Raw genomic sequence first — 27,900 nt, 5'->3', positions numbered from 1 at the left:
CTTTTTTTTTCTCTTTATGAAGACCCTAAATGAAGGCGATTTAGTCCATTTGTCCTTCTTTCTGTCATAGCCTCCCTCATCTCCTTCTGACCTGGACTTGTCTTTTTCAGGACTGACTTTGAATGAGGACTCAGTTTTTAACTCAATTTTTTCACATGGCATTTAAAACAAGTATAAATACAAATGTAACATGTTAAGGTATTTAGTGGTGATTCATAACATTAACAATTAATTTTGGGGAAATATGAATTAATATGGCAGAAGTTTTAAAACAATTTCAAAATTCTGAATGAAATTACTTTTTGTAGCAGCTGAAATATAAGTGGGGGCTGTAGAAATGTACCCTGACTTCATTCTGTCACTTGCACACTTTCCTGATTCCAGGGTGTGGAGCTTATCAGTCACTCTGAGTCATGTGGCTACTATATATATCCTGCAGCCTCTGATAGACCAAGTGATCTAGTTAAGGGATCACTTACTTGTCTAGACTGCTCTCCACATCTAAGGTGGCCCTCCTTTACCTAGGAAAAGGCAGCTTAGGTTGTTCCCCATCTAAGCTGTGAGGGTACTTGAGATTAAGTTAAACTTTATGATACCAATCTAACACAGATACTTATAGAACCACTAGTTTTATTGACAAAGGGTTATCCTAGTGGGATTTGCATCTGCTCTTTTATTGCTCCTGGCATTAATCTTTTTTACCATCAATCATTCAGTTTTTTTGGGGGGACAGGCAGGGAGGCTGAGATGGGTGGATTGCTTGAGTTTGAGACCAGCCTGGGCAACATGGTAAAACCCCATCTCTACAAAAAATACAAAAAGTTAGTTCACGCCTGTAGTCTCAGCTACTTGAGAAGCTGAAGTAGGAGAATCACTTGAGCTTGAGAAAGTCAAGGCTGCAGTGAGCTGTGTTCATGCCACTGCACTCAGCCTGGGTGACAGAGTGAGACCCTGTTTCAAAAAAACACACACACACTTGGGAGGCTGAGGCAGGAGAACTGCTTGAACCCAGGAGGCGGAGGTTGCAATGAGCCGAGATTGCACCACTGCACTCCAGCCTGGTTTTTTTGAGACAGGGTCTCACTCTGTCACCCAGGCTGAGTGCAGTGGCATGAACACAGCTCACTGCAGCCTTGACTGTCTCAAGCTCAGGTGATTCTCCCACTTCAGCTTCTCGAGTAGCTGTGACTACAGGCGTGTACTAATTTTTTGTATTTTTTGTAGAGATGGGGTTTTGCCCTGTTGCCCAGGCTGGTCTCAAACTCCTGGGTGCACACACACACACACACACACACACACACATTCAGTTTTGAGTTATAAAATGTTAGCTAAAAGGGGTCTTAGAGACTAAGCTGCTGGGGTGATAGCCACCTTTAACAGCTGTGGAAATCAAGGCCACAAACTGAAGTTAATTGACATAGGTCACAGGTGTGTTGGGACCAATTCAGTCTTAAGTGTAGGGATGTCTGTCAACATTCCACGTTGTTATATTTGACTGTGACTGACTCTTCCATTTTGCATTTAAAAACAAAATGGTGGACAGTGGTAAATGAGATCACTGTAATTAAACACCAAAAGATTTGACCACTGAATGACTGCATTTTTTTCTTTATACTTCATTATAGGTATTCTATAGACTCATCTTAATTTTTTTTGAGCCAGTGTCATACTCTGTCACCCAGGCTGCAGTGCAGTGGTGCGGTCATGACTCACTGCAGCCTTGACCTCCCAGGTTCTAGCTATCCTCACTCCACAGCCTCTGTAATCTCTTTTTTTCTTTTCTTTTCTTTCTCTCTTTCTTTCCTTCCTTCCTTCCCTTTCTTCCTTTCTTCTTTTCTTTCTTTCTTTTTTCTTTCTTTCCTTTCTTTCTCTCTTTCTTTCTTTCCTTTTTCTTTTCTTTCTTTCTCTCTCTCTCTCTCTTCCTTCCTTCCTTCTCTCTCTCTCTCTCTCTTTCTTTCTTTCTTGATGGAGTTTCCCTCTTGTTACCCAGGCTGGAGTGCACTGGCGCAATCAGCTCACTGTGACCTCCGCTTCCTGGGTTCAAGTGATTCTCCTGCCTCAGCCTCTCAAGTAGCTGGGATTACAGGCATCTGCCACCAATTTTTTGTCTTTTTAATAGAGATGGGGTTTCACCATGTTGGCGAGGCTGGTCTTGAACTCATGACCTTAGGTGATCCATCCGCCTTGGCCTCCCAAAGTGTTGGGATTACAGACGTGAGCCACTGTGCCCGGTCAGTCTTTCATTAGTCTTTCTCGTTCTGTTTGTTGGTTTTCTCTCTTGCTTCAAAAGCACATATAGTCTGCAGTGAAAAAGATATGTAACTTTCTGATCACACATCGTTTCCTACCTTCTTTTTTTCTGTGAAGGAGAAAAATCTTTTCCTTATTGGCATGGAAACAAACCAGTGTTTATGTCTTAAAATGTCTGATTCTCTTTTCCTTCTTATTTGAGGTACTGATAATAGGAAAACCATTTTGAATTATTAGGAATTCCTACATCATACTCTCTGATAAATACAGCCAAAAGCAATCCCATGCATGGTGGGCATGGAGGATGGCCAAGTTATGGGTCTGCCATAACAAAAAGGATTATAAACATTATGGTCCATGTTCTTCATATTCAATTTTCAAAGAACCTATCTTAACCTCTGGAATATTTGCTATTAAACATAGGTTACCCCATTAGAAATAAAATATAAAGCAGAGGGACCAGAAGATGACTCCTTTCTGTTCTTTACCAATAGGACATCTTAAAGCTTTTTATCTGTATATATGGATAAAATTAAAATATATATGGATATAAATGGATATATAAATGTATTTTAATGAACTGCTTTTTTTTCACACTATCAGTCTCTGGTAAGTAGTGGATATTGGTACAACTGGTTTGAATAATAAAGCCAATGCTGTGAAGACATACTATTACTTAATTTTATGTCATTTGGCTAGTTTGAATTGTAGCAACTGAGTTACTTATGAGCCATGCACAGTACACATAGTATGTACCTATGTGTCTTAGGTGTGAGTAGCCAGAAGCATGTGTATATGGAGCTGATTATTACCTCTTGAGCAAACAGATTAACTTTTATAAAATTCAGTTTTCTCATATGTAAAACGTGGGGATAGGGTTGCGGGGAGTTGGAATAATACATGTCAAACGTTTAGGACAAATCATGCATTCTGTAAGTGCTCAATTAAGGGCAGTTAGTTTCATTAACATATAAAGAGGAAAATTGACTTCATCATAGTCATAGTTCTTTAACTTTGGGTCATTAAGCTTTTCACTGATTTAAGGAAAAACCTTCCTAAGAGTATTTTCTTTCATTTATTTTTTCACTTTCAGTTTTTGTTCCTCGTCTTATTATTTTTTTCCTATACTTAAATCAGCTTAAGACATCATTATTCAAAGAATAAAACACAATAAAGTTTTGTTCTTCCAAGTTAAAAATATGTGATATGGCTAGTGGTTTTCTTCTGTATTGGTACAATGGTATATATGTTCCTAAGCATTGACTATAATTTGGACTAACAATTTTTTTATATTAAATCTTATGCATAAGAAATATGAACTTGGTCCTAAAAGCAAGAACTCAAAACAGAAATATAAAAAGGTTGTACAGTTCACATATAAAAAAGCATTTGATCTATTTTGCATAGTAAGAACAAAATAGATCTGAATTAAGAACATGTAAAAGTGGATTTTTTCCAGATGGATTTATTGTGTCTGAAATAATTTGAAAAATAGTATGCAAGGTTGTCTCTTTCCTGTCTCCCTCCAAGGAAGCATTAGCTGTAAGTATTTGGAAATGTTAATTGATAGATGAAACCTCAGCAAAAGAAGAAGAGCACATTTTGACCAATACCGAAATAACTAACTTAAGCTTAGCTTAGAAAGCTTTTGGTGATGCTGCATACCTTTTATGTCAGTTCATTGAGCTGCAGCCATTTACAGTGGCCTAAAGAATAATGACCTTGAATTACCTCATGTAAGAAGTCTGGAGGTTGAAATTTCAAGGCGCTACAGCAGAAATCCATGCTCTTTTCCAGCGACTTTGGAGTATAATCTTCCTTGCCCATGCCTGTTTCCTCAATATATAACAAGACTGTTGCCATATAGCACTAAGGCTTTCAAGAGCAGGAAGCTGGAAGACCTTTTATTTGTGCGCCTCTCTTATTTTATCAGCAGAGGAAAATTTTGTCCCAAAGCCTTCTATCATATTTCCTTTTCTGTTTCATTGGTCAGAACTGTGTCACATGGACACCCTTAACTCCGAAGGGGCTAAGAAAGTCAGTATCTAGCAAAAAGCAGTGGGACTACCATGGTGCATTTGTACTAACTTTGATTTATCCCCTAGGCCTGGGGCAGGAGCCTAGCTTCCCTGAGTCAAGACAGATTTGCCAGGTACATGTATGTAAAATCAGGGCTCTGTGGGTGAGTAGGAAGGATTGGCTAATTGATAGGCAAGGAACAGTGTCTGCTATTTCCTTGAGCAATGATAGTGACCGGTTGCTGTAATAGGATTTTTGAAGCAACAGTGTTACCATGACAGTCTGATCATGCTGGTGACCATCATTCAGCAGTGAATAGTTAACTGCCAGGCAGTGTACAATGGAGAGATTGAGCTGCAGATACAAATTTGGAAGTTATTAGCATATATATGGTATCTAGATTTATGGGGACAGATACTCTCTCCAGATCAAAACAACTAAAATGGCATGATGGTAATAAAATAATTTTAAAAATCTGGTATTATAGAATGCCTAGGTGGTAAGTGAAGTTTTTTTTTTCTCTTTTTTGTTTTTAAATGGATTTTATTTTTTAGAGCAATTTTAGGTTCACAGTGAAATTGAGCAGAAGATACAAAGATTTCCCATGTACCCACTACGCCTACACATACACAGCCTCCTCTACCATCAGCATCACGTACAACAGGGGTATGTTTTTGTCTTTGTTTTTTTTGAGATGGAGTCTCACTCTGTCGCCCAGGCTGGAGTGCAGTGGCGCGATCTCAGCTCACTGTAACCTCCACCTCCTGGGTTCAAGCAATTCTCCTGCCTCAGCCTCCTGAGTAGCTGGGACTACAGGTGCCCACCACTATGCCTGGCTAATTTTTGTATTTTTAGTAGAGACGGGGTTTCACCATGTTGGCCAGTCTGGCCTTGAACTCCTGACCTCAAGTGATCTACCCGCCTCAGCCTCCCAAAATGCTGCGATTACAGGCGTGAGCCATCATGCCTGGTCAGAGTGGCATTTTTTATAATTGGTGAACATACATTGACACATCATTGTCTCCTAAAGTCCTTAGAGGATGTACAGCTTGCTTGTGTCATGGGTCAGGGAATATGTTAGGTTTTCTGAATGATGACCCTTAATTTGGGAAGGAGATTCCAGCCCAGAATCATCTCTGCTCAACCTTGTTTTCTTCACGTGTTAATGCTATTCTTTGGCCATCCTTGGTTCTTGCCTTTGCTTTCAGAAAATAGCAGCCAAGGTGTGAACAACTAGATGGGCCAGCAAGGGTAGAGTGAACTGGTACCAGTTACTGGGGCCCAGTGTACTGGATGAGGGATGGCCAGTGAGTTGTGTTCATATATGTACCAGTCCAATGCCAATGTAAAGAATTCCTGCCATTCTACCATTGCAGAGTGGGCCTGAAAAATGTTTTCAGCGATATTCAAATTTCTTCCCTCTACCTGCAAACATGAATTTGGGGATTTCAGCTAACTTCTTACTACCTGTAGCATATGGGATTTGGAGTAGGGTATAATTAAAATTGATGGGTAACTCTAATCTCCTTTTAGCCTTATTAACAATATAAACCCTCTGAGAGCTACTTAGCCAAAGAAACTAGTCTTCTTATCTCTCTCTTTTCTTTTTAATCTCTTATCTCCCTATAATAATAAGTTATTACTATACTATAATTAATACCTGTTAAGGGAGTATTTACTGAGACTTTCTTAGTGCTTTACATATATTAACTACTTTTATCTTCACAACAACACAATGAGGCTTATCCATACTGGATAGGTGAACAAACTAAGGCTCAGAGAGATCGGATAACTTGCCCAGGGTCATATATCTAGTAAGTAGTAGAGCTAGAATATTAAGCTACAAACTAAGGATGGTGAAATGCTGCAAAGCCAGAAAAGCACTGAGAAGAAATGAAGGGAAAGGCCTGGCCATTCCACAGTTCAGTGTAGTCAGTAACTTATGATAGTTTGTCTTATTTAAGTAGAAAGTTAAAATGAGTCAATTTAATGTGATGAGCTGTGTGGCTCTCTTTTCTCTTTGTGTGTCTCTATGTAGGTGTGTGTGTTGAAGGCCTTTTAATGCTCTAAAACAAAACAGATTGTATCTGACCATTGTTAGAGAAATTTGTAAAAAAAAAAAAAAATCATTAGTTGGGCTGGGCATGGTGGCTCACGCCTGTAATCCCAGCACTTTGGGAGGCCAAGGTGGGCAGATCACGAGGTCAGGAGATGGAGACAATCCTGGCTAACAAGGTGAAACCCCGTCTCTACTAAAAAAGACAAAAAATTAGCTAGGCATGGTCGTGGGTGCCTGTAGTCCCAGCTACTTGGCAGGTTGAGGCAGGAGAATGGCATGAACCCGGGAGGCGGAGCTTACAGTGAGCCAAGATCGTGCCACTGCACTCCAGCCTGGGCAACAGAGTGAGACTCCGTCTTAAAAAAAAAAAGAAATTATTAGCTGTTTTCTCAAAAAGAAATTAAATGAATATATCTGATGTTCACTTTAGTGTTTATTTTTAACAAAGCCTCATAGAGAAAACTAGTCTCATAGGAGAAAATCATTATGGAAAGTTTGATGCCCAGCCGGGCGCGGTGGCTCATGCTTGTAATCTTAGCACTTTGGGAGGCCAAGGTGGGTGGATCACCTGAGGTCAGGAGTTTGAGACCAACCTGGCCAGCATGGTGAAACCCCGTCTCTACTAAAAATACAAAAAAATAAGCTGGACGTGGTGGCAGGTGCCTGTAATCCCAGCTACTCAGGAGGCTGAGGCAGGAGAATTGCTTGAACCAGGGAGGCAGAGGTTGCAGTGAGCTGAGATCGTGCCACTGCACTCCAGCCTGGGCCACAAGAGCAAGACTCCATCAAAAACAAAAAAGAAAGTCTCTGATGCTCATTCTTTTCCAAATGGAAATCTCCCCCGCCCCCTTCTTTTTTTAATCAATTTTAGTACATACTCATTGCAAAGACCTTAAGTAAAATTCTGTTATTCAGGATTAACTTTGTACAATTTGAAATGTATTGCATATCTTTCTGGATATCATTCTTGGTCTGTAAACATACAAAAACATATCTTTTTTTAAACAAAAAATTAGAATTCACTTTTTACACTCAACACTGTATCTTGGACATCTTTCCCTATCAATACCCTTTTTAAAGGCTTCAGAATATTTCACTGTATGGATGTACCAAAATGTAAACAGTCTACTGCCCTTTACATAGACATGCTCTGTAACCTTCTAGTTTAATAAGTTAAAATTCATTTTAATATAATTCCTTTCTCTTTAAATTTCATTTTGTCTACATAAAATGTAGAATTTGAACTAGTTCATTTCTGAGCTGTCTTCCAACTCCACACATGGTGATTCCTAATTCTGCTCGATTAATTTTAGAGCTGCCAGCTGCTCCCACAGTTTTGCCAACCATCCTCTGCCTTGTAGTCGTGCCTCTGCTGCTCACCCACCCCTGGCTTCTCTTGATATCTGCTTTGAGGAAGCAAAATGCTGCCCCAGAACATGGTAGGTGCCTCAGGAGAGAGAATAAGGAAGCTGTAGCACTGAGCCTAGGTGGACAGGCTTTAGAACAGTGGTGAGAATATGACAGTAAGGTGTGCAGAGAGCAGTTAAGACTGTGGTGTCTGTCCACAGAAGCTGTATGTGGGTTTGTTAGTTCTGAGCCCAGGATCAGTGTAACTGCCAGAGGATGAGGTGGTACTAGAGAGAGAGGAGCCTGTAAAAGAGTGGACCATGCCTGTGGAGTGAGTGGTAGGAATTGTTGCCTGTTGCCATGAGGTCATTCCACAGCTCCTCTAGGGGTTAGCTAGAGGTGAAAGGAACTGTGCAGGCTGAAGTTCCAGCTAGACAGATACGGGGGTTTTAGATGCAGTTCTTGAAATCTTAGTGAACAGTTTTATTTCAGTGTTGTTATCTTGAATCCTTTTACAAATTTCAGAATATTCAGATGAGGGTTCTAGATCATATTAGAGTTGACTTATTCTAATTTTAGTAGAGACATTATTCAGTTTGTCTTCTACGTCCAACTTTTCTTCTCTTTTGGCCTCTCACTCATTACTGGAAAGGGGTAGCCTGCCCTCTGGCTACAACTGATTATACCTAAACTGGCCATTTGGATTTCCTTCCTTAGAACAAGTAGGGCAGGTGCTCTGAATACTGGAACTTTGAGGTGGTTTCCAAACACAGTTCTGCATTATGATCACCTGCACAGCCTTGTAAGAGCAGCTGAATCACTAGGTCTGAAGAAGGACCTAGGCGTGTATATTTTTAATAAGTTCTGTAGATGGATGTGGATGATCATCTAAGTTTGAGGACCAGTGGACTAGGACACCAACTCAGAACACTATCCTGTTCACTTCTGATAGTTCTCCCCTGCGAACCCAGGTGAGTAGGGTGGAGGGTAGAATGGACCTCCAGGGATCTGGACACTGAGACTATGATCCTTCCTCCTATTTTTCTGCTCTGTGGCCAGTTTAACCTTTCTCTGGGGTCCCCTCCAAAAGTAAGATTATGACCTCCTACTGTATGTATATTAATTCAATAAATATTAAATGCCTACTTTGTACCGGACATTTTGCTAAGTGCTTTCCAGCTTGCCACTGAATTGTTTTCTTAATTACTAAAACAGCGTAGGATAGTGAACAAAGCACAGGCTTTGGAGTTAGTTTTGAGTGTAAGACCAATCCTTGCTACTTGCAGCTGGGTGCCCTGCACATGTTATTTCTCTACACTAAGCCTCGGTTTCTTCCGCTCAAATACAGGAACAATACCTATCCTACATGGCTATTATGAAGGTTAAATTAAATAATTATTAGGTTTCTACCCCTCCATTCTATGACTTGGCCATTTTGGCTAGACTGCAAGGGACCTAAGAGCATAGAGCATATCTTATGGTTTCATGAATCCTCTATGTTGCCTAAATTGATACCTCTTTATTCTGATACACCAAGTTGGAATATGATTCATATTTGTACAAGGCAGTAGAGTGTTTTGTTGCAGAATCACTTTTGTCTACTGAATTTGGACAAGGGAGTCTAATCAGAAGGTATATAAGTAGCCTGGGCCTGGTGGCTCATGCCTATAATCCTAGTACTTTGGGAGGCTGAGGCAGGAGGATCACTTGAGCCCATGAGTTTGAGACCAGCCTGGGGAACAAGGCAAAACCCCGTCTTTATAAAAAAGTACAAAAGTTAGCCAGGCATGATGATGTGAACCTGTAGTCCCAGCTACTGGAGAGGCTGAGGTGGGAGGATCACTTGAGTCCAGGAGGTTGAGGCCCCAGTGAGCTGTGATCATGCCACTGCACTCACATGATCACTGCAACTGCGGAGGTTGCAGTGAGCTGAGATTCCACCACTGCACTCCAGCCTGAGTGACAGAGCAAGACCCTTTCTCAATCAATCAATATTTTTAAAAAGAAGATATATAAGTAAATAGCATTCAGAAAACCTCAAGTTTGTTTTTTTTTTTGTTTTATTTTGTTTTTTTTGTGAGACCAAGTCTTGCTCTGTCACCCAGGCTGGAGTGCAGTGGTGGAATCTCAGCTCACTGCAACCTCTGCCTCCCGGGTTCAAATGAGTCTCCTGCCTCAGCCTCCTAAGTGGCTGGGATTACAGGCATGTGCCACCATGCCAGGCTAATTTTTGTATTTTTAGTAGAGGCAGGGTTTCATCATGTTGGCCAGGCTGGTCTTGAACTCCTGACCTCAGGTGATCCGCCCACCTCGGCCTCCCAAAGTGCTGGGACTACAGGTGTGAGCCATTGTGCCCGGCCAAAAACCTCAGTTTTAAGCTTTTTTCTTCTCTCACCATGACTACATGGGGCACTTCACCTTTTTCAACCTCAGGTTCCTGAGTGAGCTAGACCATCTCTTCCCTTTTTTCTTGTTTTGGGTAGTTTGTGATTGTTATGACACATAAAGACATTTTTTAAATTGAACATTGTGCTATTTTAAATTAAAACAATTAAATGCTTTAATAATATAAGATCTATAAAAAAATCTCTTTAGCTTAATAGACTCAGTGGCCTTTTCCTGGCTTCTTTCATATGCCTTGGTTTTCTGCAAAGTTGTGATCAATGTATGTATTCAATTTGGAGTTCTTTTATTTCTGCTTTTCAATGTTACTATATAGTGTTCTACTATATTAACATGGGGACTTTAGAATTCATATTGTAGATATGAATTAAAAAAAATTTTTTTTTCCTAAAAGAGCTGAATTGTTAGGCTTCCTGTTTTTCAATCTGTGGAACTTGACTAACATTTAAAAAATAATGAAATAGAATGGAATTTAAAATATCAGAATGGTTTCAGGAAATATCTATTTAAGTTTATATTTTTATGTGAAGATGTGTGTTTACTGGATCATGATGTAAAATGTATGCTTACCGAGGGTTGGGGCCAAAAGAATTTAAAAGCCACTGGATTAATAATGACAGTCGCATCACATTTTGAGGTTTTTACATCATATTCTAGAAAAGACTGTTTAATTTCCAGGTGTGTCCTGAGAATTGCTTCCTTTGGAAGTACATAGTAGGTATTTTAGTTGTGAGCTATCGCGTTCACAAAACTAAGACCTTAAGTGAAATGTAACTATGTATCTCCTCTGCCCAGAATGAAGGTACAGGAAACAAATTTTTATTATACTAATAATTAAATAAATCCAATTAAATATGGATAAGTCATACTATACCAAACGAAACACAGCGGGAAAAGAAATCTTACACATAAAGGATATACTGTGTTCTTTGGTTAACATGCTTGCCTATGCTTTTCCTTTGGCCTTCTATTACATTAGCCAGCTTCTGTCTGAAGGAAACTAAAAAAATACAGACTTCGTGCATACATTACAAGCCATTTTTTAATAATCAGCTCTCTTAAATTCATTTTATATGATTCCTGTACTTTGAAATATTTGGGGCTGGGTGTGGGAGCCGCCAAACTGCACTTTGGGAGGCCAAGGCAGGATTGCTTGAGGCCAGGAGTTCGAGACCAGCCTGGGCAACACAGTGAGATCTTGTCTCTACTAAAAATTTAGCAAGTAGCCAGGTGTGGTGGTGTGCACCTGTAGTCCCAGCTACTTGGGAGGCTGAAGTGAAGGGAATTACATGAGCCCAGAAGTTTGAGGTTGCAGTGAGCTATGATTGTGCAGCTGCACTCCAACCTGTGCAGAGACCCTGTCTCAAAAAAATAAAAATTTTGCCTAGTCTTGAAGTTCAAAGCAACATTCACCTTATTGCTTGTTCCTCTCTATGTCTTCCTCATTAGTAATCATCTCATTGAGCTATAATTTTTTCCCTTTTTGGTTATTTTCTAAAACTCACACACATAGCTGCTTCTAATTAACTGTACAAGGGCTTTCTTAGTGAGTGACTGAGCATGATTTAGCAGCTTGACTGTCTCTTTGGGGAGCTGATGTTATGGAGTAGCCAATGTATTTGCTTTTTGAAATTTTTTTATTTCAATAGGTTTTTGGGTAACAGGTGGTGTTTGGTTACATGGATAAGTTTTTAGTGGCAATTTCTGAGATTTCGGTGCACCCATCAACTGAGCAGGGTACATTGTACCCAATGTGTAGTCTTTTATCCCTCACTCCCCCCAACCCTTTCCACCAAGTCCCCAAAGTCCATTATATCATTTTTATGCCTTTGCATCCTCATAGCTTAACTCCCTGCCAATGTATTTTCAGTAGTTAACCTGTTTCATAGGCTAAACAAGATTCAGAGTTCTTTTATTTTACTGTTTCAGTCCAGCTCAGTTATGATAAATATCTAGATCTGTTAGGATAAGAAATTGTGGAGCTTCAGGTTTAGAATAATGAGATTCCTAGGAGTGAAGGAAATTTCTGTGATTTAGAAGAGAAAATTATTTTAAATGTATTTCCATCCATTTGCAGAATGAATTTTGTTTAAGCAATAGTTAGGGTTTGGAAAGTCCTGTTATTAACTGAGGAGAGGAGGAAAGTCCATAGCCTGTGGATCAGATAAAGACATTCTGAACTAAATAGACACCATGATGTTTGTTTTCACCCGTTTACTATAAAATATGCTGTGGATTTTGGGCAGTACCTAACCTGTGTTCCAAATGTTGCTTTATGGGAAATTCCTATTCACCCATATCTCAATTATTAAAAGTACATAAGAACCTGGTTATCATGAGAGAATTCTTCCTGATATATCCCTGGTGGCAGGACCCAGCTTGGGAGTGGAAATTACTCTAGCTCCCAGTCACTAGTGGTATATTCTAGGACTTGTGGGGAGGCTTTAGCAGGGTGGAGATCCAGGGCAGTGACAGCTGGTGCTCGTTTCTCTGGTGACCAGGACACTAGAAACAAGTGGTTTTAACGGCTTGTCCCGATATCCACATTGCTTCCAGTCTTGAAGCTGTACTCTTGCATCTAGTGACACAGTGCCTACATGTGCCTAAGTTTCTTAGTGGTATCAGAGGACAGGTTATGAAAGTGTGTTTGAAAATCTTTCATTGATATCTTACCAAATGATATACTTTCTTTTGTACTGCCTTTCAGAATTAAAGCTATAGAGAGTCCCAACAAAGAAGATGATACCCAGTGGCTGACCTACTGGGTAGTGTATGGTGTGTTCAGCATTGCTGAATTCTTCTCTGATATCTTCCTGTCATGGTTCCCCTTCTACTACATGCTGAAGGTATGTTGGTCTTGCTACCACTAAAACTCCATCTCAGGACCTGTATAGAAGAAGTAGGAATAAATGCTTGAATGTTGTATATCTGTGGCTCTGTCTCAGATTATAAACAAGAAGACAGGTCTGGGCAACAGAGCGAGACTCTGTCTCAAAAAAAAAAAAACCAAAAAACAAAAAAAAAATGCTCAAGCAAGCCACTTGCCTCAGCCTCCCGAGTAGCTGGGACTATAAGCGCACACCACTGCCCCTGGCTACTCTTTTAAAAAACAATTTTATCTAAAGAAACTTAGATATAGGAAATTAAATATAGGAAGCTCCATCACTCCAACCACCATCACAAATGGTAGTATCTTAAGTTTTAGTTCTGGGTAATTATGGATATATATTTCTTTTTCTTTGGTCTTAGCTTTTTTTTTTTCTTTCTTTTTTTGAGATGGAGTCTTGCTCCGTCGCCCAGGCTAGAGTGCAGTGGCGCGATCTTGGCTCACTGCAACCTCTGCCTCCCGGGTTCAAGCAATTCTCCTGCCTCAGCCTCCCGAGTAGCAGGGATTACAGGCGCCCACCACCATGCTTGGCTAATTTTTGTATTTTTAGTAGACAGGGTTTTTTTTTTTTTTTTTAATCTATTTATTTGTACTTCTTCCTGGGAGATTTCTCAGTCTGACCTCCTGATTTGTACTTTTTCCTGGGAGATTTCTCAATCTCACCCCCTTTTTTTTTTTTTTTTTCTGAGATGGACTCTTGCTCTGTTGCCCAGGCTAGAGTGCCATGGTACAATCTCCACTCACTGCAATGTCCGCATCCTGGGTTCAAGTGATTGTCCTGCCTCAGCCTCCCGAGTAGCTGGGATTACAGGCATGTGCCACCACGCCTGGCCAATTTTTGTATTTTTTTTTTTGGTAGAGATAGAGTTTCACCATGTTGGCCAGGGTGCTCTTGAACTCCTGACCTTAAGCAATCCACCCACCTCGGCCTCCCAAAGTGCTGGAATTACAGGCGTGAGCCACCGTGCCCGGACTCAATCTGACCATCTAATTTTCAACTGTATTCCATGATTATATTATAACCATTCTGTTATTCCTGCCATATACTGTGTTCTTCATTTCAACTATTATATTGTTCACACCTAATGTTTTTGCTTGGCTCTTTTCTGTTTTCTTGTTCTTGTTTCATATTGCTAATATTTTCTCATTTCTTTTAGCATGGTTACTGCTCCCCAGTTTAAAATTCTTGGTCAGCAGTTCTAATATTTTTGCTCCTGACCAAAACCTGTAGTTGATTGTGTTGTTTTTCTTTTGAAATGTACTCTTGGCTGGGCGTGGTGGCTCATGCCTGTAATTCTAGCACTTTGGGAGGCCGAGGCGGGCAGACTGCCTGAGCTCAGTTGTTCGAGACCAGCTTGGGCAACACGGTGAAACCCTGTCTCTACTAAAATACAAACGAAATTAGCTGGGTGTGGCAGAGTGCACCTGTATTCCCAGCTACTTGGGAGCTGAGGCAGGAGAACTGCTTGCATCTGGGACGCAGAGGTTGCAGTGAACCGAGATCATACTACTTCACTCCAGCCTGGGCAACAGAGCCAGACTCCATCTCTAAAAAAAAAAAAAGAAATATATTCTTAAAATATCTTTTTATTTTGGCCTACAAACTCCTTTTCATCCATGAGTATCAGCTATCCCATCAGGCACTGGAATGGAAGGGCCCCAGTCCGTGCTAGTACTAGTAAGTTCTGGGTAGGGGGTGGATGTGTCCTAGGAGTGGGGGGCCCCAGGCACACAGGAACCATAGTTAACCACTGTTCACCTACAGAAGAGCTCCTCAGGTCAAAGCTTCACTGTACAGTCCCCCTCCACCCCAGCAAAGCAGCATCAAAAGGAAGTGATCCTGGGTTATAGTTCACAGCTCTAGGGGTTGGAGCAGGATGGGTAGGGAAGTAACTGCCTTTAATTAGTGTCCACCTGTTTTCCTGAGTGACTTGCAAAGACAGGACTTTTATGCCAAAATCTCTGTTCTAGAAAAAAGTAGAGGACAATATTTTTTAACTTTGAGGTATAGAAGCAAGACAAAATACAAAAGTTTCAAAGAAAAAGATCTGATAAATTCAACTAATTTCTAAAAATTAAATTTCTATATGACAGTGGGCAGCATAAACAAAGTTAAAATAATGACAGACTAGGAAGATAGATTTACAACATTTACACCAAATAAGGAATATCCAGAATACATAACAATTTCTGTAAGTAAAAAGAGAAAAAATGGGAAAAGTTTCTAAATAAGTATTTCACGGAAGAGAAAAAATATGAATGGCTAGTAAACAGCTCACCAGTGATCTGGGAAGTGTGAGTTAAAATAGTGAAATCCCATATTTTGTTCATTAAACTGGCAGATATTTTAAAGATTGAAAATATCTGGTATTGGTGAATGTATAGGGAAATGGACATGTAATGGTGCAGGCTGAACACCTGAAATTGGAAATCCTAAATGCTTTTAAACCCCAAACTTTTTGAGTGCCCACATGATGATCAAAGGAATCAAAGGAAATGCTCATTGGAGCATTTCGATTTTAGAGTTTCTGATTTGGTATGCTCAGTTGGTATAATGTACATATTCCAAAATCTGAATAAATGTGAAACCCGAACACTTTTAGTCCCAAGCATTTCAGATAAGGATACTTAACAGGGTAGTGGTATAAATTGGAATAACCTTTTTAAGGGACCTTTTAACAATTTCTTGTTGAATTGAAAAATGATACTTTTAACAATTCTAAGGAAATAGTCACTGTGCATTAAAGAGCTGCACAGAGATATTCATGGCAGCATTTTTTGTTGTATATATACTATATATATATTACTATATAATATGAACTGCATAATGTAAACATTATAAACAGAAATGTCCATCAGCAGGTAAATGGTTGATTCAATTAATGGTATATCCATACAGTTGAATGAAATAGATCTATATATACAGATCCAGAAATTTTTGCATAATTTAGTAATTATGAAAAGCTATAGAGGACAGTTGTGCTAGCTTTTGCCTGTAATCCCAGCATACTCGGAGGCCAAGGCAGAAGGACTGCTTGAGGCCAGGAGTTTGACACCATCTTGGGCAACCTGGTGAGACCCTGTCTCCACACACAAAAATTTAAAAATTAGCCAGGCTCCCAGATCACAGCATGTTGACCAAAAAAAAAAAAAACCAATAAAACAAAAAACAAAAGCCAGGCATGGTGGTGCATGCCTGTGGTCCCATCTGCTCAGGAGGCTGAGGTGGGAGGATGGTTTGAGCCCAGGAGTTCAAGGCCACAATAAGCAATGATCACCCCACTGCACTCTAGCCTGGGTGACAGAGTGAGACCCTGTCTCGAAAAAAAGTAATAGAACATTAAATACAGTATCACACCATTTACAGTTAAAAAACAAAAAAGACAAGACACTATATAAAGTGAGTGTCTTGTCTCTTAAAGTTTAAAAAATTAAATGAAAACATGCTCAGTATAGATTCTTTTATATTTTTGAATGACTTCACCACAGAATGCCTTGTAAGGCAATTAAGAATTTTCCTTTCAAAACTGATGGAAGAAAATAAAAATTGGTCTGTGGAAAGAGTTTATTTCAAAGATTGGATTTTTTTTGTTTTTATTATTCAGTCATTTAACATTTATAAAAATATTCTTATAATCTTTAATTTGGACATGACATAATTTAAACTTCAGATAATTTTAAAGCCCTTAATAAGATCCATCTAATCGTAGGGACCTCACAGTGCAGTCTTTAGTGGAAAGAAATTGGCTTTTGCTTTGGGCCCACTTGCTTGTGGCAGTGAACAGTATCTTGTCAGCAGAACTACTTGCAGTAGTTCTGACCTCACACTTCCAAATGTGAGCAAGCTTGACTTCTAGCCTACTCCTAATCACCTCTGCTAATGGAGTTCACAGAGAGGTGGAGAGAAGATCCAAAATAAATGGTAGTCACTGAATCATTTATATTTGGTTTTGAAGTTCATTTAAAATATTGCTTTGCAGCAAACTTTCTTCCCTAATGGTAAAATGAATGTGCATCCATTAGTAGTCTCCAGCTGCGTGGTATCATAGTGTTCATGAGAGTGAATTTATTGCATACATTCCAAATAGATAATATACTTGAAAGGATTAAAAATTCATGATGCTGTCAATCAAAATACTTTCTTCCTACATTAGTGGCATATTCTGAATGACTTAGTAAACAGACTGAGAAGAGGCCTCTGAATTGCAGAGTCTGTAGAAGGTTCAGGAGAGTACTGAATTTTAGGGACTAGAATCCATCTTACCTATGCTGTTGCAATCGCATGCTGACTGGAAGTGTGGGAAGAGACTTACAAGTAAGGACATGGGTTTGTTTTGTTTTTTGGGATGGAGTCTCGCTCTGTCACCCAGGCTGGAGTGCAGTGGCACCATCTTGGCTCACTGCAACCACTGCCTCTCCAGTTCCAGCAATTCTTCTGCCACAGCCTCCCAAGTAGCTGGGATTACAGGCACGCACCACCACACCCAGCTAATTTTTGTATTTTTAGTAGAGATGGGGTTTCACCATGTTTGCCAGGCTGGTCTCAAACTGCTGACCTCAAGTGATGTGCCCGCCTCAGCCTCTCAAAATGCTGGGATTACAGGTGTGAGCCACTGCTCCCAGCCCAAGGACATGTTTAATATTTTATTTTTTGCAGAATTAATATTGTTGGCTTTATTTTCATTTTTCTAAAGCAGCTTATAAGATTGGAGGAAAATAAAAGGAGCCAATGTCTTGGCATCAAAGCTTAGTTGAGAAGATAATATATGATGTATTTAGGTAGAAATTGGATCATGCATGTTCTAAGCTTTGCTCTGACAACTGGCCTTGAGCAAGAGGATTTAAAAATGAATTTAAAAGCTTTTTTTCTTGATTATGAAATGTACATAGGCTCATTCCTTTATTCAGCAGATTTATTTAGAACCTCCATGTGCCAGGTTCTGTTCTACATCTGGGAGATAGTTTGGTGAATAAAATAAAGTCCTTGTTGTCCTACTGTTTACATTTGTGTGTGTGTGTGTGTGTTGGGATGTGTTTTATGTAGGGAGGAAAGTAACACTTGTAATCCTACATCTTATAGTCTTCCCATTTTTTAAAATGTGCAAATATATTGGTCTATGTGTATAAATAAAAACAGAACTCTGTGTTTGTATGTGTATATATATATATGTATGTATGTATTGCTGTCTTAACCATGTGTGGTTGAGATCACATATGATATATAATTCTGTCTTACTTTTTTCAATTAACACAGTATTTTGAGTACTTTCTCATGTTATTCAGTTTTCTTTGACATAGCTATCTAATCTACTATTGATAATTTACCCACTTCCCAATTGAAAGATATTTAGGACATTTGTCATGCAATTATACATAATGCTGCAGTTAATATCTTTGTATCCTCTATTTACCTTCATTTAAATCATTTTCTAGATTTACTTTTTTATTTTTTTTTGAGATGGGGTCTTGCTCTGTCACCCAGACTGGAGTGCAGTGGCGTGATCTTGGCTCACTGCAACCTCCATTTCCCAGGTTCAAGCGATTCTCCTGTCTCAGCCTCCCAAGTAGCTGGGACTACAGGTGCACAACCACGCCCGGCTAATTTTTGTATTTTTAGTAGAGACGGGGTTTCACCATGTTGGCCAGGCTGGTCTCAAACTCCTGACCTTGTGATCCACCCGCCTCAGCCTCCCGAAGTGCTGCGATTACAGGCGTGAGCCACCAGGCCCGGCTAGATTTATTTTTAGAACAAGGTTGAGTAAACTCTGACAGGATTAGGTCCTGATCTGAATTGTCACCTGTGCTATTTCACCCATTGACAGAGAATATAACATATAACATTTTTCTTTTCTTTTCTTTTTTTTTTTTTTTTTGAGATGGAGTTTCGCTGTTTTGCCCAGGCTAGAGTGGAGTGAAGTGGCATGATCTCCACTCACTGCAACCTCTACCTCCCGCGTTCAAGCAATTCTCCTGCCTCAGCCTCCCAAGTAGCCGGGATTACAGGTGCCCACCACCACGCTAGGCAAATTTTTGTGTTTTTAGTAGAGATGGGGTTTCACCATGTTGGCCAGGCTGGTCTCAAACTCTTGACCTCAGGTGATCCTCTTGGCCACCTTGGCCTCCCAAAGTGCTAGGATTACAGGCATGAGCCACTGTGCCTGGCAACATTTTTCTTCTTAATCTTCGTAGGAGGCTAAAAAGACAGGGAAATCTTTCCTTTAACACGTTCTTTTTTTTTTTTTTTTTTTTTTTTTTTTTTTTTTTTTTTGAGACAGAGTCTCGCTCTGTCGCCCGGGCTGGAGTGCAGTGGCGCAATCTCGGCTCACTGCAAGCTCCGCCTCCCGGGTTCACGCCATTCTCCTGCCTCAGCCTCCGAGTAGCTGGGACTACAGGCGCCCGCCACCGCGCCCGGCTAATTTTTTGTATTTTTTAGTAGAGACGGGGTTTCACCGTGGTCTCGATCTCCTGACCTTGTGATCCGCCCGCCTCGGCCTCCCAAAGTGCTGGGATTACAAGCGTGAGCCACCGCGCCCGGCCCACGTTCTTTTAAGCTTTTATTTGTGCATGCTGAGCAATGTAGCCCGTAACTATTCTGTGGCTACACTGCAAAGGCTTTCTTAGACTTCTGTTTCTGATCAAGTCATTGTAGCCTATCAGGAAGTCAGTGTTGAAGTACATTTTCTTCTGACATTAACTCTCAGTTCCCTAACTGCATGTTAAGAATACCCCTACCTGGGAAATATCTCTTCTGGGGGAAAATCAGATGGTGACAGCATTAGAAGCACAGATGGAATAGAATGGCATGTTGTAATTAGTAATTTAAGGAGTCACTGTGTCAGTGCTGATAGTGCCAAGAGTCCAGTTAAAATAGCATGGACTCTGTCTGAACTGCAGGCAGCAGTGTGGGCTTGTGAGTCTCCTTGGGAGTATCATCAGCTGGCACTTTGAGGGCAGCTTGATTGAAAAGAGCCACATCTGTGTGGGTGATTTTAATAAACTCAGGCTATTCCTGGGCTGTAGAATAGTTACATAGATTAAGAAGAGAGGGTTGTAAGAGGTGGCAGCTGAATACCACTCTGGGAGTTAAACAGTAATTAACTTTATTTTTAACATAAGAAAATGATTTCATTTCAGAACTGGAAAATGCTAAGGATGTAGCTAGAGAGCATTAATTATTTTACTGTCTCAAGACAATAGCTAGAGGGTACCAGAAAGTAGTAAATTAACAGTCTGCAGTCTAGCCTACAAAGTAATCACATTGAAGAGGTACAAAACTGTGGACAGTTGATTAATTCATCCAGAAAAGATAATCAGCTTGTCTGGATTGCTGAAGGGTTGGTATCTACATAGGCAGGTAATATTTCAGAGATTTTCCACAATAAGAACTTTAGGATTTGGTGATACTACTATTCTATTGTATACTTTCTTCAAGTACATTAATTTGTGACTTTCCTAAAACTCTGCAGAAGAGAAAACTCTCTTAGGTTGATTTGCCTAAAGTCATAAAACATACCCCACCTCTCCTGAATTTTTTTTTTTTTTTGAGACACGGTCTTGCTCTGTCGCCAGGCTGGAGTGTAGTGGCACAAACTCAGCTCACTGCAACCTCCGCCTCCTGGGTTCCAGTGATTCTCCTGCCTCAGCCTCCCGAGTGGCTGGGACTACAGGCGCCCACCACAATGCCCGGCTAATTTTTTTCTAATTTTAGTAGAGACAGGATTTCACCATGTTGGCCAGGATGGTCTCGATCTCTTGACCTCGTGATCCACCTGCCTCGGCCTCCTAAAGTGCTGGGATTACAGGTGTAAGCCACGACGCCCGGCCCCAACTCTCCTGATTCTTAATCCAATGAGTCATTTTCACTTCACCTTAATGCTCTGGTTTTAATATGGACATCTGTCTTTCTCTTGATAATCCATTTCTGAAAATCAGATATTCTCTGTAGGAATACACTCTATGCAGAAGCTTATTTTCCACTATTTTAAGTGGGAAAAATTTTAATGTATTACATATCAATGTAAAACTCAAAGAATTCGCTAAGTATTAATAAAATACAGCAAAATACCTATATATAAGTAACAAATATCATGTTAGGATGTTAGATGCTAAAAACACTTGCTGCTCTCCAAATAGTTACTATAGTAAGAAACAATTGCTTTGTTTGCAGGAATACATGGCACATCCCCTGTGATGTTCTGCATATTCTTCAAAATGTCCACCAAGGATTCTGATATTCTGTCAAAAATGTTACTTAAGACATTTCCTGCATATCATAATGTTGTATTGCATTTTGGGGATGTATAGCTTTTCCTATATAAGCAACTACAGTAAAACATTATATGAATTTTGGATATTAAAAACCAAAAGGCAGCAGGGTGCAGTGGCTCACGCCTATAATCCTAAGCACATTGGGAGGCCAAGGTGGGCAGATCACGAGGTCAGGAGATCAAGACCATCCTGGCCAACATAGTGAAACCCTGTCTCTACTAAAATACAAAAAATTAGCTGGGCGTGGTGGCACGCGCCTGTAGTACCAGCTGCTTGAGAGGTTGGGGCAGGGAAATCACTTGAATCCGGGAGGCGGAGGTTGCAGTGAGCTGATCGCGCCACTGCATTCCCACCTGGCAACAGAGCAAGACTCCGTCTCAAAAAAAAGACCAAAAAAACAAAACCAACCAAAAGGCTTCCACAGGGAAATAACTAGAGAGGTGGTCTTGCAGGGGCTGCTTAATTAACTGGCACTATGCCAAGGAAACAAAGCTAATGCCAGTGAAAAATAGTCATTTAATTCTCCATTTTGGGTCAATGCAAATGCGTCTCTCAAAAAAAACCAAGGATCTGAACCTCTGGTAACATCTTATAATTCAGTAAGATCTGCTGCTGGCTAAGCCTAGGGCATGCTAGAGCAGAGTTGCTGGGAAATCTAAGAGTAACATGGAACTACTTGCACATACTGAGGGTACCTCAAGGCGCTGGCTTCCTTGGAGTGCTTGTACCTTTAACAGAAGGTCTTAGTCTACCATTGTGTGTGTGCGGAAGGCTGATTTGAGTTTTTACATGATTGCACATTCATGCACATAGCATTACTATCCATGTGTAGTGAGACTACTAGATGCTAGTCTGAGTCTTTACCCTTCCATCATCTACTGCCATGCTTTCCTAAGTCTGAAGATCCTGTTTTCCAAGATCTGTGCTCAGTAAACAAGCTTTGGAGTCTTTAAATGTAAGGAATAGGAAAGGTGAAGAGAGGCCTGGCTTAAAATCATAACATGGAGATTATGGCAGTGAATTGCATTGGGTTGAATGGTCTGATATGGAAAGCAGGCTGTGTAGTTCCTCTAGTCTAGAAATTCTATTTTTTGAGACACAGTCTCACTCTGTCACCCAGGCTGGAGTGAAGTGGCATGATGTCGACTCACTGCAACCTCCGCCTTCCAGATTCAAGCGATTCTCCTGCCTCAGCCTCCCAAGTAGCTTGGATTACAGACGCCTGCCACCACACCTGGCTAATTTTTGTATTCTTAGTAGAAACGGGGTTTTGTCATGTTGGCCAGGCTGGCCTCAAACTCCTGACCTCAAGTGATCCACCCACCTCAGCCTCCTAAAGTGCTGGGATTACAGGTGTAAGCCACTACGCCTGGCCTAGTCCATTCTTTTTTTTTTTTTTTTTTTTAAGAACAAAACTAGTTTATTTGGATTTGGGACTCTGAACAGTTCTGTCTCTATTACCCGACCTCCTCCTGCCATGACTTCGGCACCTAGAGGAACTTTGGCTCCGGCTGCGGTGGCTCCTGCGGCTCTGGCTCCGGCTGCCCTGGTCCCGGCTGCGGTGCCTGTTTCTTCCTCTGCTTGGTGAATTGTGCCTCTCCCGACTCTTTGATGTTCGTTTGTGAGATTTCTTCCCCCTGTGACTACTCCTTTTTCTCTTGGACTCCCCATTTCTTTTGCAGGAGTGCTCTGGACTAGGGTTTCTCCTTCCCCACTGCCTGCTGTAGTAGTGGTCGTGGTGGCCCATCTTCTCCCTTCTCTCCGAGTTCTTGCCAAAGGAGGAGCCAGTCTGATCTGGAGACAAGTAGGTGTCTCTATTAGCTTCCCAGAATTCATTGTTGGGATTTCTGAACACATGAAGAAAGTTGCAGTGTTTCCCTCTTGGACATTGTTGTATTTCAAATAAACCACAAATCGCCATTTTCCACCGGGTCACTGGGCAGAATTCACATTGCAGCTGTCGTCCTGCATACCATCGTCCGTTAAACAGAGAAAGGGCTGCTTGGCATTCTTCTTCCGACTGGTACTGAACATATACATTGCCCCTCAGGTGAGGTTCCAAATTGCAGCTGACCTTGAACTGAATCACTTTCCCCACGTTCTTGAACTCGGGCAACACATCCTCATAGAAATCTAGGAACTGTTGGTAGGTTTCTTCCTCGCTATACTCCAGGCTTGCATCAGGGTCATAGTCATCCCTCCTGCACTGCTCCATTCCAAACGTTGTAAACATGCTCTTAATAAGAAGGGTAGGACTTGATGTTGGGAAATTATGTTTACGTGAACATCTGTGTCCAAATCTGCAAGCTCCTGTTTTACTGTAGAAGGGACAATTAGCTCGATCCTTCTCCATTACTCTGAAATCCACGGGTGGTTCTGGGTTTTGCCATATGGTACCATTTTCTAACTCATTTTCAGCCTGATCCAGCATCTTCTGCACAGCTTCCTCTTTTTCTTTCTTCTCCTGTTGTTTCTGCTCCTCCTCTTCTCTCTCTTTCCTCTGCTGTTCTTTCCATTGTTCCTTTAACTCTCTCTCTTGTTCTTCTTGCCATTTTCTAGCTGCCTCTTCCTTTTCCTTCTTTATTCTGAATTCTTCTTGTGCCTTCTGCTCTCTCAGCAACCACTCCTCATGTAATCTTTGCCTCTCTCTTTCCAATAGCTTCTCTTCTTCTAGTTGTTGTTCTTCAATAAAAGTGTCCTCCTCCTCCTTCTGTAAGAGTCCTGAGTCTCTCAGTCGAGCAAGTTCCTGCCGACGTTTCTTTCGTTTCTCCTTCTTCAGGGCGGCCCTGTACTTTTTGTGGCTTGGTTTCTCTGGAAACGTCATCTTCTCGGGACACATCATCTTCTCAAGTGCAGCCATCTTGCCAGCACCGCCTGGCCCCTCAGACATACTTAACCTATGGGAATGTATGGAAGATTTTGTTCATAGCTGCCACTGTCAGTGATTCTACTTACGAATATTTTATGATGTTTTCTAGTATTGTTTTGTTTGCATAGTTATATATATTACAAATTACTTTCATTTTGTTTCTCCTTTATATTGCAGTTTGACTTTTTTTTTGTAATTAAGTATATCATAAATTTGAATTTCATTTCATGTACTAAAAGGAGAGTTCTAAAATATTTACTTATGGCCAGGTGCTGTGGCTCACTCCTGTAATCCCAGCACTTTGGGAGGCTGAAGCAGCCAGATCACTTGAGGCCAGGAGTTCGAGACCAGCCTGGCCAACATGGCAAAAACTCATGTCTACTAAAAATTAAAAAATTAGCCAGGCATGGTAGCACGTGCCTGTAATCCCAGCTACTTGGGAGGCTGAGGCAGGAGAATTGCTTGAACCCAGGAGGCAGAGGTTGCAGTGAGCCAAGATTGTGCCACTGCACTCCAGCCTGGGTGACAGAGTGAGACTCTGTCTCAAAAATAAAAAATAAAAATAAATATTTGCTTAAATATTTTTGGTTCTAGGATTTGCTTTCCCCCACTGAAAGCTAACATGTTCTCCTGTTAGTAATGTTTCATAGATGTTGTTAGAAAACACAGTATTCTTGGGTCAGAGAAAGTCCTTGCTATGCTTAGTAATTTTATTTTCTTACAAAATTATAGGGGTAAATTTTAAAATTTTCAATTAATACCTATTTTATAGAGGAAAAAGCAGACATAAGTGATTAAGTAACTTGTACAAGGTTTGCTTAGCTAGTAAATGGCAGAACCAGGATTGGAAGTTAGTTTCTTTGAGTCCATCCTGTTACTCTCTATATACTATATTAACTCTGAATCCCTGTTTGTTGGGTTGAGAGATCTGTATATATCTTTAGAGTGAGATTTTAGGCTGGGTGCAGTGGCTCACGCCTGTAATCCCAGCACTTTAGGAGGCCGAGGCGGGTGGATCACTTGATGTCCAGAGTTCGAGACCAGCCTAGCCAACATGGCGAAACCCCATCTCTACAAAAAGTACAAAAATTGGCTGGGCGCGGTGGCTCACGCCTGTAATCCCAGCACTTTGGGAGGCCGAGGCAGGCGGATCACGAGGTCAGGAGATTGAGACCATCCTGGCTAACACGGTGAAACCCCATCTCTACTAAAAATACAAAAAATTAGCCGGGCACAGTGGCGGGCGCCTGTAGTCTCAGCTACTTGGGAGGCTAAGGCAGGAGAATGGCGTGAACCCGGGAGGCGGAGCTTGCAGTAAGCTGAGATAGCACCACTGCAGTCTGGCCTGGGCAAAACAGCGAGACTCCGTCTCAAAAAGAAAAAAAAAATAAAAAAAGGTACAAAAATTAGCCAGACGTGATGGTGCGTGCCTGCATGCCTGTGGTCTCAGCTACTTGGGGGGCTGAGGCAGGAGAATCACTTGAGCCCAGGAAGTTGAGGCTATAGTGTTCTGTATTTGTGCCACTGCACTCCTGCCTGGGTGACAAAGTGAGACCCTTTTTTATTGAAGGAAAAAAAAAAAGACTTAAATTTTGTGTTCTTTATTCTGTATTATTATTAACTAATTTCTAGGTTGTTTTATATATCAATTTTTTTTTTGTCTTTTTGTGACAGGGTCTTGCTTTCTCACCAAGTCTGGATTGCAGTGGTGGTATCGCAGCTCACTGCAGTCTCGACCTCCCAAGCTCAAGCCACCCTCCCACCTCAGCCTCCCAGGAGGACCACAGGCACATATCACCAAGCCTGGCTAATTTTAAATTTATTTTTTGTGGCCGGGCGCGGTGGCTCACGCCTGTAATCCCAGCACTTTGGGAGGCTGACGGGGGCGGATTATTTGAGGCCAGGAGTTCAAGACCAGCCTGGCCAACATGGTGAAACCCCGTCTCTACTAAAAATACAAAAATTAGCTGGGCATGGTGGTGTTTGCCTGTATTCCCAGCCACTTGGGAGGCTGAGACAGGAGAATCGCTTGAATCCGGGAGGCGGAGGTTGCAGTGAGCTGAGGTCATGCCACGGCACTCCAGCCTGGGTAAGAGAGCAAGAATCCGTCTCAAAAAAAAAAAAAAGTTTTTTTCATAGAGATGGGGTCTCCCTATGTTACACAGGCTAGTCTCAAAACTCCTGGGCTCATGTGATCCTCCAACCTCAGCCTCCCAAAGTGCTGGGATTATAGGTGTAAGCCTGGCTAGTGCATCAATTTCTGATGGAAATGTTAAAATCTATGATTGCAGATTTTGTCCATTTGTCTATATAATTCTGACTTACATTTACATATTTCAAAGCCATATTTGGAAGCTATCTATAGCTATATATAAAATATATAATTATAAAAATATTGCATTACAAACATATGCAAAGCTAGATATAATTTACATATTTCAAAGGTATATACAAGTTCAGGAATTTTAATATTCTTGGTGAATTGCTTTCCTTCTTTAACATTCTATTTACTTATTTTGCCTTAAGTAATTTGTATGTATTAATATTACTAATGAGCTATTTTGGGAGTTGGTGTTTGTCTGATATATCTTTCCCATAACTTTATTTTCAGTGTTCCTATTTGGTTTTGTTGTAGGTATGTTTCTTAAGCATACAGCTATAGTTTTGGGGTTTTATAAAAAATTTAGTCCTATAGTCTCTGGGTTTTGTTTTGTTTTTGAGATGAGCTCTTGCTGTGTTGCCCAGGATGGTCTCTGCATTAGTCTGTTCTCATGCTGCTAATAAAGACATAGCCGAGACTGGGCAATTTATAAAGGAGAGAGGTTTAATTGACTCACAGTTCCACATGGCTGTGGAGGCCTCACAATCGTGGTGGAAGATGAAGGAAAAGCAAAGGGATGTCTTACATGGCGGTGGCAGACAAGAAAGAATGAGAGCCAAGTGAAAGAGGAAACTCCTTATAAAACTATCACATCTCGTGAGACTTATTCACTACCATGAGAACAGTATGGCGGGAAATCATGCCCATGATTCAGTTATCTCTCACCCTGTCCTTTCCACAACACATGAGAATTATGAGAGCTACAGTTCAAGATGAGATTTGGGTGGGGACACAGCTAAACCATGTCAGTCTCCAACTCCTGGGCCCAAGCAATGCTCGCACCTTGGCCTCCCAAGTCACTGGGACTACAGGTGCATGCCACCATGCCCAGCAAGTCTCTGTCTTAAAAACTCTTGTGCATGTGTAACAAATTTTAATTCATAAAGGTTACATTTCAAGAGTTACTTTTTACTGTAGTTGAGATAAGGGGAGTCTGGGCAACATTGTGAGACTTGTCTCTACAAAAAAAAGTTATAAAAATTTAGCCAGGGCTGGTGGTTCATGCCTGCAGTCAGTGCCAGCTACTTGGGAGGCTGAGGTGGGAAGATTGTTTGAACCCAGGAGTTCAAGGCTGCAGTAAGCCATGTTCATGCCACTGCATTCCAGCCTTGGTGACAGAGCAAGACTCTCAAAAAGAATAATCTGGAGATATTGTTGAGAACTTGGGTTTCGTTTTCTATTTTGAGTGCAATACAAGTTCAAAGTGTAGTATAAATTTCTCAGAGCCAACATGGTGCTGATGGAGTGAGCTATTTGTGCATTTTAAACTGAAACTCTTGTCATTAGTGTTAGCCCTTTATCAGCTTTGTATCTCTAAAACACTTGAAAGACTATCTTAGAAAGGCATCATAGCTTGTTGATTATTAGAGTACATCCCTTGGTTTGGAATCATAAGGACTAAGACTTTTAAATTTAAA

General features: G+C 40.8%; 3 protein-coding genes and 1 long non-coding RNA gene across 4 annotated transcripts in view; 2 read left to right on the top strand and 2 right to left on the bottom strand.

Moving 5' to 3' along the window:
• REEP5 (receptor accessory protein 5) overlaps window positions 1–27,900 on the top strand; it is a 47,139-nt gene that overhangs the window by 7,238 nt on the left and 12,001 nt on the right. Inside the window, exon 3 of the mRNA XM_055298395.2 lies at window positions 12,786–12,924. Within this exon, the coding sequence (XP_055154370.1) occupies window positions 12,786–12,924 (139 nt within the window). The remainder of the gene's footprint in view (window positions 1–12,785; window positions 12,925–27,900) is intronic.
• Window positions 474–4,974, top strand: LOC134731847 (uncharacterized). Its single transcript, XR_010114480.1, has 2 exons — window positions 474–764; window positions 1,308–4,974. It is a non-coding gene; the product is annotated as an uncharacterized lncRNA (long non-coding RNA).
• On the bottom strand, window positions 22,616–24,123 carry LOC129492914 (U2 small nuclear ribonucleoprotein auxiliary factor 35 kDa subunit-related protein 1). Its single transcript, XM_055298389.1, has one exon. It carries the CDS (start codon window positions 24,121–24,123, stop codon window positions 22,654–22,656), a length of 1,470 nt encoding a protein of 489 aa, XP_055154364.1. The 3' UTR covers window positions 22,616–22,653.
• Window positions 22,616–27,900, bottom strand: part of SRP19 (signal recognition particle 19) — a 32,640-nt gene continuing 27,355 nt past the window's right edge. Inside the window, exon 5 of the mRNA XM_055298393.2 lies at window positions 22,616–24,130. Within this exon, the coding sequence (XP_055154368.1) occupies window positions 24,126–24,130 (5 nt within the window). The 3' untranslated portion in view covers window positions 22,616–24,125. The remainder of the gene's footprint in view (window positions 24,131–27,900) is intronic.

The sequence above is a fragment of the Symphalangus syndactylus genome, chromosome 11 (assembly GCF_028878055.3).
Source record: "Symphalangus syndactylus isolate Jambi chromosome 11, NHGRI_mSymSyn1-v2.1_pri, whole genome shotgun sequence".
In the NCBI taxonomy this organism is placed as follows: Eukaryota; Metazoa; Chordata; class Mammalia; order Primates; family Hylobatidae; genus Symphalangus; species Symphalangus syndactylus.
The sequence above is the reverse complement of the archived record's forward strand: the minus strand, read 5'-3'. Positions and strand labels throughout refer to the sequence as shown.

Bases quoted from the DNA above. Each gene is read 5' to 3' on its own strand.
- LOC129492914 (XM_055298389.1), bottom strand. From the start codon at position 24,123: ATGTCTGAGGGGCCAGGCGGTGCTGGCAAGATGGCTGCACTTGAGAAG.